This window comes from Sabethes cyaneus, chromosome 2, assembly GCF_943734655.1.
Source record: "Sabethes cyaneus chromosome 2, idSabCyanKW18_F2, whole genome shotgun sequence".
Classification (NCBI taxonomy): Eukaryota; Metazoa; Arthropoda; class Insecta; order Diptera; family Culicidae; genus Sabethes; species Sabethes cyaneus.
In genome coordinates, this window is record NC_071354.1 from 204851658 (window position 1) to 204863222 (window position 11565).

The window sequence follows — 11565 nt, forward strand, 5'->3', positions numbered from 1 at the left end:
ATCGTACACAAGTGGGTTATATCAGATTTGTGCACGCAGAAAATAATACCTATCAAGCTGCGTTGATACCGATATGCGAAGGTTGTACGTTCCAGTTACTGCTCACACTGCTGCGGTGCGGTGGTAGGTAGAACAAACCGTGCTCATCTCTACTCGATCGTTGGAGTGAGTGGCGGGCATATTAGCATACACGGACATTTCTACACTGGTCTACAAAGGTTCTCCTCAACTGGAACTGGTTTAGATTCTCAGTTTAAGATAAATGATAGATTATTATTTAGATACATTTTTATTGTCTGTGTCTTTGGGTTTGATTGGGATGCGTCTTTTCGGCATTTTCAAGCTATCCACTTACAAGGACGCATTGCACATGATAGGACAAGGTTCGATGTTTTTTTCGGATACTTTGCAGTACGAATTTAAACTTGATTTCTCAGTAGTTTTCTAGTGCATACAAAACTCATCAAAGAAGTGTTCCTCCAGGCACGGTAAAAAGACTCGATTTTGCCAACAAGTGTTGCCATAATCTTGAAATTGTTTGCACATTCAATATCGCACCTAATCGGCACGGTGCATGACATCGGGCTCAACGAGGCATCTTTGGTTACGGGTAGCAAGCAAGCAAGCAGTTAAAGGTGCAAACGTTTGAGCTTCTGTCAGTCTAAAAGGACCAGTCAGTCAGTCGACAGATGCTATGCAGTTTTTTGGATTGACTTCTTTAAGATGTTTTAAATTGAGAAGAAGAAATGCTGTCCACGATTCGATTAATCCGCAATCCGTCCACGGCGTAGATCGTAAATTAGCATTGAATGTTAAAGTTCGATGACGAAATCTAATGATTTATGATGTATCCATTTCTATTATGGTATCCCGCATTTACCTTTTTTAAACCTTATGTGCTGAATTCAATAGCTCAATCGTTTTAATAACTTACAAGAGAATTTATTTGCTAAATATTTTCGCCAATGGTTTATAATAATACAGAAAAATATTTAAGGTAAGGTTCGGTGTCTAACAAAATGTTAAATTTGTGTTTACAAGAACCGAAACAGAAGTAAAAAAGTTTCAGTACACGTCTTGGGCCTTTGACTTGAAGGAACAAGTTGCATTTGGTTTGTCTAATCTAGGCTTTTACAACTGGTTGCAACTGGTCAAGCTTAAGGTGGCAAAAAGTACACCACATTTGAAGAAAGGAAAATCCTTTCTTGATGATAATTATTACAGTGCAGATGACAGGAAAAGTGTGAAAACGACATTGAATATGCTGAAAGTCTCCTCGAAATTGCTGCTAATATTTGCCAAGTGATTGGGATTAGCAAGAAAGTGATAAAGTAAAGAAATATCATAAGCAAACTGTCCTCGAAGTTTCAATTTTTCTAATCAGTTTATGTAAAATTGATCAACAAGAAGAAAAGAGCTGTATTCAAGGTTACCGAAAAGCGATTATCCGAAGTGAGGTTAAATACAATACAACTAGTTTGCAGTAACTTAGTGGAATTTCTTTTCGTTCATACAGTTGGTGACCCATAAAGCAGTACTTTCTGACTACAAAACGTTCCATTATATTCTCTTTTTGTTAAACAGCAAACGACGACGACGACACGCTTTATAATAGATAGACTATATCCTAAGGGCAGAATGCTTAGCAAGTTTCACAATCGTTGTCCGTAGGAGAAATCAAATATCCCTTCTTTGTTCGAGTTCTTGCGCTTACTTGTAAAGCAATGAAAAAAGGTCCTATTTACAATAGCAAAATTGAATTGGTACTAATATCTAACTGGATCCACTCTATTACACTGTTTGGGAGTATTTATCAGGATTTTGTGTAGGCTATTGTGTGAGTGTGTATGTGGGTGTGTGTTGGTTGGTTGATTTGTACGCGATCCGAGGTTTACTGGGTTTACTTCTTGCCGCTCAGCCGGGCGATGGCAGCGTTCAGAGCATCCAGGCTGAAGTTGGGGTCATCACGTGGTGGGTTGGCGCGGATCAGTTCCAGTGTTCGCAGCACGTGTTCCGGAGCGGGAACATCGACGGGCAGATGGGCACCCTGTGGCTGGAATCCGTTAGCATCGGCGGTGTAGCTTACGCTGTACTGTACTCCGTCCTGGCCGGTGTACGAGTAGCTACCCTGGGCCGACTGGCCACCGACTCCGTTCTCCTGGGCGGAAATTCCGTTGCTGGTTTCGTACCGGTACTGGTAGGAACCGTCCGGGTTGATGACGGAGTCTTGGGCCAACACCTGAGCATCAGCATCCGGGTTCTGGGCGGCAACGATGGCTACCAGGGCGGAGAGGACGACCTGTTTTGAGGGGGGAAGAAGATAGAGCGTAAGTTTTGAACGAATGTAATTATCATAGTATTGATAAGTGTACATTTGGGACAAGTTTCTGTGTGCTTACATTTCAAATTACAGTCATGGCATGAATGTATGGCACATATTTTTACCATGAACTCTAAATGTGTTGACTCGTTTATCTCATAGTATCAAATAACATAAATATTTTGCAGATCTCTAATGAAATTCAAGGTCTAAGCTCAACGATGCGTCATTAGTGATTCTTACTCGTGGAATAAAGCAGTTCCGGTGTGTCATAATATTAATCTTTTCATATTTCGCGGGATCGATAAAAAAATAGTGACCTATCTGATAGCTTGAATGGCATTGAAAACCGTGCCATAATCATGTGTCAGAAATAAACTTTGAATTTCAAATGAAGTGATTTAAAGCTGTCGAGATTATGTTGTTTATGATGCACAGAATCATCGTGCCATTTATCATGCCATGGGAATTCCAAAAACTACTGAACCAAGGATGTAATGGAACTTCTAGGAAATGAATGGAATATCATACTGATACGAGATACGGCGGTGAAGTTAGGCATTTAAATTGTTTGTTTTTTTTTCGAGAGGCAAATCGTATTTTTGTACGAAATTTTCCATTCATTATCCTTGAAACACAAAAACAATCGAATAAAATAAATCAAGCAAAAGCCAGCTCAAATTTTTTTAACTGTCAGCATAACAGTCGTAAATAAAAAATTGTTATGCGAAACTCCGCCATTTCAACATTTCAGATTCGATTAACTTTGTTATACGTTTGTTTAAAACAAAACGGACCAGATTATTTCTAATTGAATGCGGGACATATTGCGTAGAAATTAAAACTGAAAATAAGAAAGATTTAAAGGAAAATTTATACAAAATCACATGTAGGTATTCAGTAATAGTAGCTGATTGAACTTGTTTCAACCATTCTTCGTAATTTTTAGAAAAATTCTGACTCTCCTGATAGGATTGTTCGGACCGCTGTAACATTCAACTGGTATTAAATACACCCTCAAATCTGTACAATTCTCAAGATACTGGAAGATCTGAGATCTGGGTCAGTTAAATTGTAGACTGTCCTGCAAAATCTGGGACGTTTTCAAGTTTGAACTGTGACTGGCTGGCTAATCGCAATGTGCCCCACATACTGAAATGAAGTACGATTATTGTCACTGAAAAAGACCATTATTTATTTACAAACTTTTTTTTAGTGGGGCTTTCAATCAGTGGTTGGTTCGCCCCAACAAAAGACCATTATAATATCAAATTGATGCATGTTTATGTCCAGTTTACGTACACTACATTGATGATATATTTCTTCATGCATTTCATTCACAGGACACAAACTTGTTGAATTTTTATCGAAATAGGCACATACATCATCGAAGAATGTTGTACCGGTGAAGAACAATATTTGGCGCATGAAATAAATTCTTATCATACCGGATCTGGCAGTTCCAGTTGATCGTATTAATTTTCAGTTGGCCACTGTCAAGAATGCCAAGTTTCAAGTTCGTTTCTTTCTATCTTGGTCAGCTATTATACAGAAGTTACAGAGCTTGAAAAGCTGTAATACAGCCTGAATAATTCAATATTAGTTCAATGGAAATATTTCTAATGCATTTGAACCGTTTGAATTCGTAATATCCCGAGCAGGAGTGAAGAGGAAAATAATATCAATACTATATCAAACTAAGGTATAATACCATATTTTGTTATTGAATAGATATGGAGATACATTAATAACAGATTTTGTTATTGAGTAGATATTTAAAACATTGTAAGAGGAGTTTAATAACCGATTTTGTTATCATATCTTATTGTGATCTTAAAATGACATTCGATATATTTCATAAATTTTTTTTATTGCTTAAAGGGATTTTAAATTATAAATATTTTATAAAATGATTTTTTAATTTGTCATATGCTACTACAAAATATGTTATTTTCCAACTCTGAATACAGTCATGTTATTGCTTTGTTATTCAAATAACACAAGTCTTTTGGTCTTATAGGAACAAAATTTTAGTATTATTTTTTGTTATGTTACCAACTATATCTAGCCAAGACAAGATCAAATTTTGATATGAGTTATTCGATTCCCGTAACACATTTTGAAATTAATTTGCTTTTCGCTCCTGCTCGGGATGGTAGATTGGATGCCTAGTTTTATAAACGCAAATTATGATTTTTGAGCGTCAAAAGCAAGTTTCGTTAAAATTCATAGAAAAACTGTCAAATTGGTAAATTTAGTAATGATAATATTTTATTTACGGTCTTTTGCGCTGGATTATGCAAAATTAACCTGGAAATTGGCATAAATATTTGCCAAAATTTGGCCACCAATGTGCTTAGGGCTTAGTGAGGTATTGAAGCAAAATTTATTCAATGCGTAGTTACTACGGTTTTATAAAGGGTTAATTATCTAATTCACAATTCAATTCTGCTTGGTAACCTCTGTTTGAATATGAGCAACTTTTCTTGTTGGAAGAATTAACTTTTCCATTTAGCTACGCAGGGCAGTAAATTTGGTCCATTGTTGTTTATTGATGTTTTCCTGCTCTTTTTCTGTATCTGAGTTTATAAGCACACCTGAATGGGCTGTGAAGAAGTTTTGCTAGAATTGGTCCGATTATGTGATAATGTAGAACGATTTGTTTTGATAAATTCGTTATGACTTTTTCTTTGGAAAGTGAGGAAGTATCTAATGCGAAGAAAAATTAATTAAATAAACTTGAAAATTTCGATATATACCAAAAATGTTTTAATGATGGTAGGTGGGGCTCTCACCCATGATCTTTCGATTTGTACCCGACTGTTTTACTAACTAAACTATCACCGCCTGTTATATTAGGTAGTTTAATGACACATTCCAGCGTTACGGGACACCATGTCTACCACACAAATCAGTTCCTATTCAACCAAATTCCTGGCAGATAAGTGGAAAGTAAAGTCCCCTGAAATCACTAATTTATAAGTTATTTGTCAAAATTTTAGTGAAGCAAGTACCAATTTTCAAAGTAAAAATAGTTGCAAATTGTGTCCCGTAACGCTGGAATGTGTCTAATATCTAATTTTGTTTTATTATCCCAACTCTGTCACTCCCCTTATACGTCACATCCATATATCATCACATACTTCCTCACGCGACGATATTATTTGTATTATTGCTCTTTATTTTCTACCACCGAGCAGATAGATTATTATCTAGTCGGTGTGATAGAAGCAAAGCAATACGTTGCCGACGTTTGCACGGCTAGTCTCGGATTAAACTGTAAGACCGTACAGGCCTTTCAGAAGCATGTTTGAGCGTGAAAAAATCTGGTAATCATTGGATATGATTACCTATTTTTACGGCGTAACTATTTTCACGGACACAATTTACCTTCCGAAAAAATACCGGGTGATTAGATTAAAAACTTCGGATATCCCGATTAACCAGTTAATTTTGGATTTAAATTGGATTTGTGTTTGACCTTAGATCCGGCCCTGAACTTGGACTTGAAACTGAACTAAAAAACGAACTTCAATTCCGATTTGAAATTGGCATGAAATGGGACACGAAATTCGACCTAAATTTTGGCTAATTTCGACTTGAAGTCTGACCTTGATTATAATTGGAAATTGGGCTTCGAATTAAACTCAAAGTTGGGCTTGGCTTTGGACCTCGAATTCGAGTTGAAGACAGATTTGCAATTGGACTTGAAAGAAAACCTAATTTGGTCTTGAAATTGGATTAGACAACGCACTGGAAATTGATCCTTAAATCGGAGTTGGAATTGGACTTGAAATTAGAGACGAAATTTGCTTGCTTTGAAATCGGATTAAAGTTACTTGTCTAGAAAATTGAGCGTGAAATTGAACTTCAAAGTATACTGGAAATTACCCTTTAAATTGAACTTGAAATTAAATTTGAAATTTTAACAGAATTTTTTTTCACGATTGAATTCCACTATTAATTTTATTCATGAAAGAAACAGTTCGAAAACAGACACCGATGAAGCCCGCAAGACGTAGGCGAAACATGTATCTGTCGTGAATAAAATTAATTGTAGAACTCAAACGTAAAAAAATTTTCTATAATTTCAATTAGAAATTTTATTTGATATTGAAGTTAAATTGGATATGAAATTATGCTTAATATCGAACTTGAAATGGATCATGAAATTAAACTTGAAATAGAACTTAAATCGTACTTGAAATAGAACTTAAATCGTACTAGATTTGACTTAAAATTGAACATGAAATTAAGCTTGAAATTAAAATTAAAACTAACCTTGAAGGTCTTAAATAGGGCTTAAACTAGACATGAAGTTAATTTTGGCCCAAATTAGTCTAGAAGCTTTACTCCACATTAAACTTTAAATTGACCACTTCTAATTGCACCTTAAATTGCACTTAAACTTGAGTTTGAAGTTGTTCTATGAATTGGACTTTAAATGGGATATGTAATTGAACTTCAAATAACATTTAAATGGATGTTGAATCTTTGCTTGGAATCAGACATGAAATTGGATTTTAAATTGTTTTTTTTGGAATGGGAGAAAGTGTCTGATGCGAAGAATAATTAATTGAATGAACAGGAAAATTTCGATATAGACTAAAAATATATCGGGCTATGCAATGGCAGGCGGGGCTCGCACCCACGCTCTTTCGGTTGGTACCTGAGTGTTTTACTCGTTAATCTAAACTAAATAACAGTTTATCTTCTCAGCGGTAGAAAAAAGGACTAGCCATTCAAAAATAATAACACATTGGAATTGTGCGATCCGTATGCGGGTAATGATAAAATCCGGAGAATAAAACAATATTAGTTATCAAACTACCTAGTATAAAGGGCGGCCGCAGTTTAGTGAGTAAAACATTCGCGTATCAACCGAAAGATCGTGGATGCGAGCCCCACCTACCATTGCAAAGCTCAATAAACGTTTGGTCTAAATTGTAATTTCCCCAGTACATCCGATCAATCATTGTTCGCATCAAACACTTCCTCCCTTTCCAAAATAGTTTACGTCATGACCGTGTATAGTCATATACGAGTAAAAACATCAAAGTTGGAAAATTCGCCATTCGAAAATTTCAACCAAATACTAGCAAACCACACATTAATGAACAGCGAAACAAACGAAAGGTTTAATTACGACATTGGCAAAATTCAAATTGAATTGAATTAAGTATTGAAATTTTGAACGAATTTTGATATTCATTGTTCATGATGAAAACAAAAACCGATAAATATTACATTTGTTACAAAGTAAAGTTTTCTTGCCATATAGCAAGCAAACTAAAAATGACGATAAAATTATGAAGAAATTTACGCGAATTTATAGTCAAATTGAAGAGGGTGATCGATTGATTCATAAAATTATCCGATCTGAGTTGTCTGTACGATATTTGTGACACGAAAGCATGGCAAATTTGAAAAAGATCATGGAAATTGATCCTCAAAAGTGTCCTAATCTCAATCGAACGCAACTTTTCGGTTGTCTTGTACCTTGTTAATGAAGCCGATTTTTTTGTTCAATAAGTAAAAGGAAAACTTCACGACATTGTAGAACCGAATAGAGCAATGTTCCGATTTTGTCAGCCCCATGTTGAATTTTGAGCTGACAAAATGGGGAAACTGACAAAATCGGGAAATATTTTTTTCGATTTTTTTTTCAAAATTCAAGACTTAAGACCTTGCAATATCGAAGACTTCTACTAAAAATTAAATTATAACCCTCAATTGGTCAACCGAAATCTCAATCAACCGGGCACAGAACACTGGCCCAGAACCTTTTTTGGTGCCCATTAGCTTTGAGCAGGAAAGCTTGGTTTTCGGTTTATGGAACCTTCGGAAGAGTTTCTTAAAATTAAAAGTTCTATCGTCCAGCCGAATTGAAATTTTGATTAATCCCCCTAAAAGAGCAATAAAAAATTTATTTTTCTTCAGTTTCAATATAACACATTAATGTGTTCCGCGAAGTTTTACAGCATACTATTACAAGAAATTTTTCTGAAGACAATAACCTTCTATCTCTTCAGCAACGATAGAAAAATCCTTTTTCTCATAAATGAAAAATCGTTAAAATCAGTTTTTCAATTTTAGCTGTTTTTGTAGTTGTTGTATGACTTTTTCTTGTTCTACAAAGGTGTACAAATAGTAGAAATACACAACATTGCTGAATATAGTATACCTCTATCTTTGCTGGTTTCGGAACTGTAGAACGTTTACTAGAAAAATACCCTAATTTGACCCCGAATTACTCGAAAGAAGGCATCATTTTATTCAAAAACTCTCTTCAGAGAATCAGATTTAATCAGGCTGTAAAGATTTAACATGATTTCAAAAGCACAAAAGCAAAATTTATAGGCTGACAAAATCGGGATAAAAAGCTGATGAAATCGGGGGTAGACAAAATGCTGTTATTCCAAATGACTGCCTTGCGGTACCTCAAAGTGGTAGTCATATTTTGCTGTCAGCTAATAGACTAAGCATAGTTTAAAGTTTTTTATATGTGCTATTATTCTAGGAATTAACAAAACTATTTAAAATTGCAAAATAGAAAAAAATGCACATTTTTAAACATCTTTTTAAACCTCAAATTGTACGACTTCCACCCACAGTGCGATGCAAACAATAAAGCTCAGCGTGCACTCAAATTGCACACAATTACCGTGCAAACAACATTATGTCCCACAAATCGGATCCATTATTCGGATTTCTATCTCATAGCAAGTGTAGATATCTGCTGCTGGTACTGCTGCTGCTACCTTAGCTCAATTTGTGCACTTGAACTTTTGGTCTTTAGACCACGAGGTAACCGCGAGGTACCTACCGTCGTCGCGTCGCCGGCGCTGCCGCTAAAGAGACGACAAAATTACGGCCCACCGAATAATAGCCACCAGCCAACCAGCCTGCGGCCGCGGCGTGCTTTGCTTGAACTTGATTAGTCTTTTGTTTCGTTTTTTCCACCCGCCACACACACGGGGTGGGAGTTTTGCTGTTTTTTTCGTTCAACTTCCTCCGCGTGCTTCCCTCTAGGCGAGGAGGAGAACAGTGAAGGAGTTCCATTCATAAAGAGCCAGAGGAAATTCAATCCACCCAAGAAGGTCTTAATTTTAGTTGTTCTCTGGGAGTGGAGTAATTCTTAGTAGAAGGAAATTTATTGCAAGCTAAGCATGCTGTCCTAACCCTAAGATCGGTCTGATCGGACAGAGCAGCTTTTAATAGTTTGGGTTGTGTTGTATTGTTAGTTGCAACTTGAATTACTTTGTGATCATGTCATGAGTTACAAAACCATTCATAATCTTTTTATGATCGAATTTAAAAATTTGTTTTAAGAACAAATCACACAGGTTCTCAAACTCAAAAAAAATGTTCTTGAAAAAACAATTTTACACTTCCACTAAATTATTCACAGTTCTCGTTTAATTGCACAACTTTCATCAGCATGGGAAAAGTTGAACCAGTGGAGCCTTGTCAGCTGAATGGCGAAGCACTTGTTTTTTTGTTGTTTCAAATCGGTGATCTTTGAATAGATCATCGTCGGATTTTTTGCTTTCTGGGGATGAATGACAACGGCGGACACTGTTCCACAAATCACACCGTTATTAACTTTGACTGAAGATCCATTGTTTTTTGTTTGGTTTTGCCATGAAGTCACATTGAAGTTTTTTTTTCTGCACACCGAAAAACCACGTTCCCGTGGTCATTGTTCGACTTTTAATTTCACACAGAACTCGTGTACACTTTTGTTCCTTCAACACGTTCTCTCAACGCGAGGACCTTAGCTAGACTAGAACACAACAACCAACTCGGTTTGTGGATGGTTTCACTCACCAATTTGAACATTTTCGGTTAGGGTTTTTCTTCTGTGGGGCTTTTGTGCCGATGAGTTAGACGATGATAAACGCTGTTTCAAGACTGATATCAATTATCGCGCAGCTCAACGCTTTTATACAGTTGACAAAGGAGAACGTTTCGTATTCGGCGGCCGGTGGCTCATCTCGCGATGCGATGCGCGTGCGGTGATCTTCTTCGTGTGAATATGATCCAGAGCTTGTCCACCTCTGCTACCGACAGCACCACCACCACCACCACTACCGTCGTCGCTGCCACCGAGATTCCGCCGAGATTGCTTGCTGTCGTTTAGCTCACCGAGCGCCATCAACGTCAGTCCCCTCTCTTTGCACGTTAGGCTCAGGTTTAAACAAATTTGTATACTACAAACGATTCTGCATCTGTAAGAGCGGTGTTGGGACCATCTCACAAATCACCTAAATGTTTGAGAGATGTCCATCAAAGGCGGTGTTTTTTTTTGTACCCGCGCTGCTGTCAACTGTGGAAGGTTCTTTTGACGTGATTCTAACACATGCAGTAAGAAATTAAGTTATAATTTATAACGGGTATTGTTTTGGGCTGTTTGATATTATGCTATTCAGTATTCTGAATTTAGCTTCTAGTTATTTTGATATTATTTGTTCAGAAAAAGTGACTGTTTCTTCAAGCATCCAAAAGAAATTCAAGCATAAGTTAATAGTAAAGTGTTCTGTTCAAAGGCAGCAGGAAAATCGAATCAAAAAGCTTTTTTATGAAAGAGTCTACAATTTCTCGAGTTCGATTAGTTTTTGAGTTACGCAAAAATTTCTGTTTTATTCGTATGAGAGTCCTTATCTTCTTACCACAGGAGTAAGAGGTCTCCAACCATCATAAAAAAATCCTGCCTTCAAAACCCCCCACATGCCAAATTTGGTTCCATTTGCTTAATTAGTTCTCTAGTTATGAGAATATTTGTATTTCATTTGTACAGGAGCCCCTCCACTATTGAAGGGGGTGGGGTCATAGTGCCCCTCCTAAAGAGGGGAGGGGTCTCAATTCATCATGGAAAAAAATTTGCCTACAAAAACACCCACATGCTAAATTTGGTTCCATTTGCTTGATTAGTTCTGAAGTTATGAGGAAATTTGTATTTCATTTGTATGGGAGCCCCCTTCCTAAAATCGTAGGGGGTCCTAATTTATCATAGAAAAAATTCTTGCCCCCCAAAACACCCACATGCCAAATATGGTTCCATTTGCTTGATTAGTTCTCGAGTTGTGAGAAAATTTGTATTTCATTTGTATAGGAGCCCCCCCTCCTAAAGTGGGAAGGGGTCGTAATTCGCAATAGAAAAAAATCTTGCCTCCAAAAACCTTTACATGCCAAATTTGGTTCCATTTGCTTAATTAGTTCTCGAGTTATGAGGAAATTTGTAT

General features: G+C 36.6%; 1 protein-coding gene across 1 annotated transcript; it reads right to left on the reverse strand.

The window, feature by feature from the left end:
- Nucleotides 1–1900: 1900 nt before the first annotated feature.
- LOC128734889 (cuticle protein CP14.6-like) lies at nucleotides 1901–10162 on the reverse strand. Its single transcript, XM_053829286.1, has 2 exons — nucleotides 10151–10162; nucleotides 1901–2299 (listed from the first exon to the last, which is right to left on the reverse strand). Exons 1-2 carry the CDS (start codon nucleotides 10160–10162, stop codon nucleotides 1901–1903), a joined length of 411 nt encoding a protein of 136 aa, XP_053685261.1.
- Between the last annotated feature and the right edge of the window lie 1403 nt (nucleotides 10163–11565).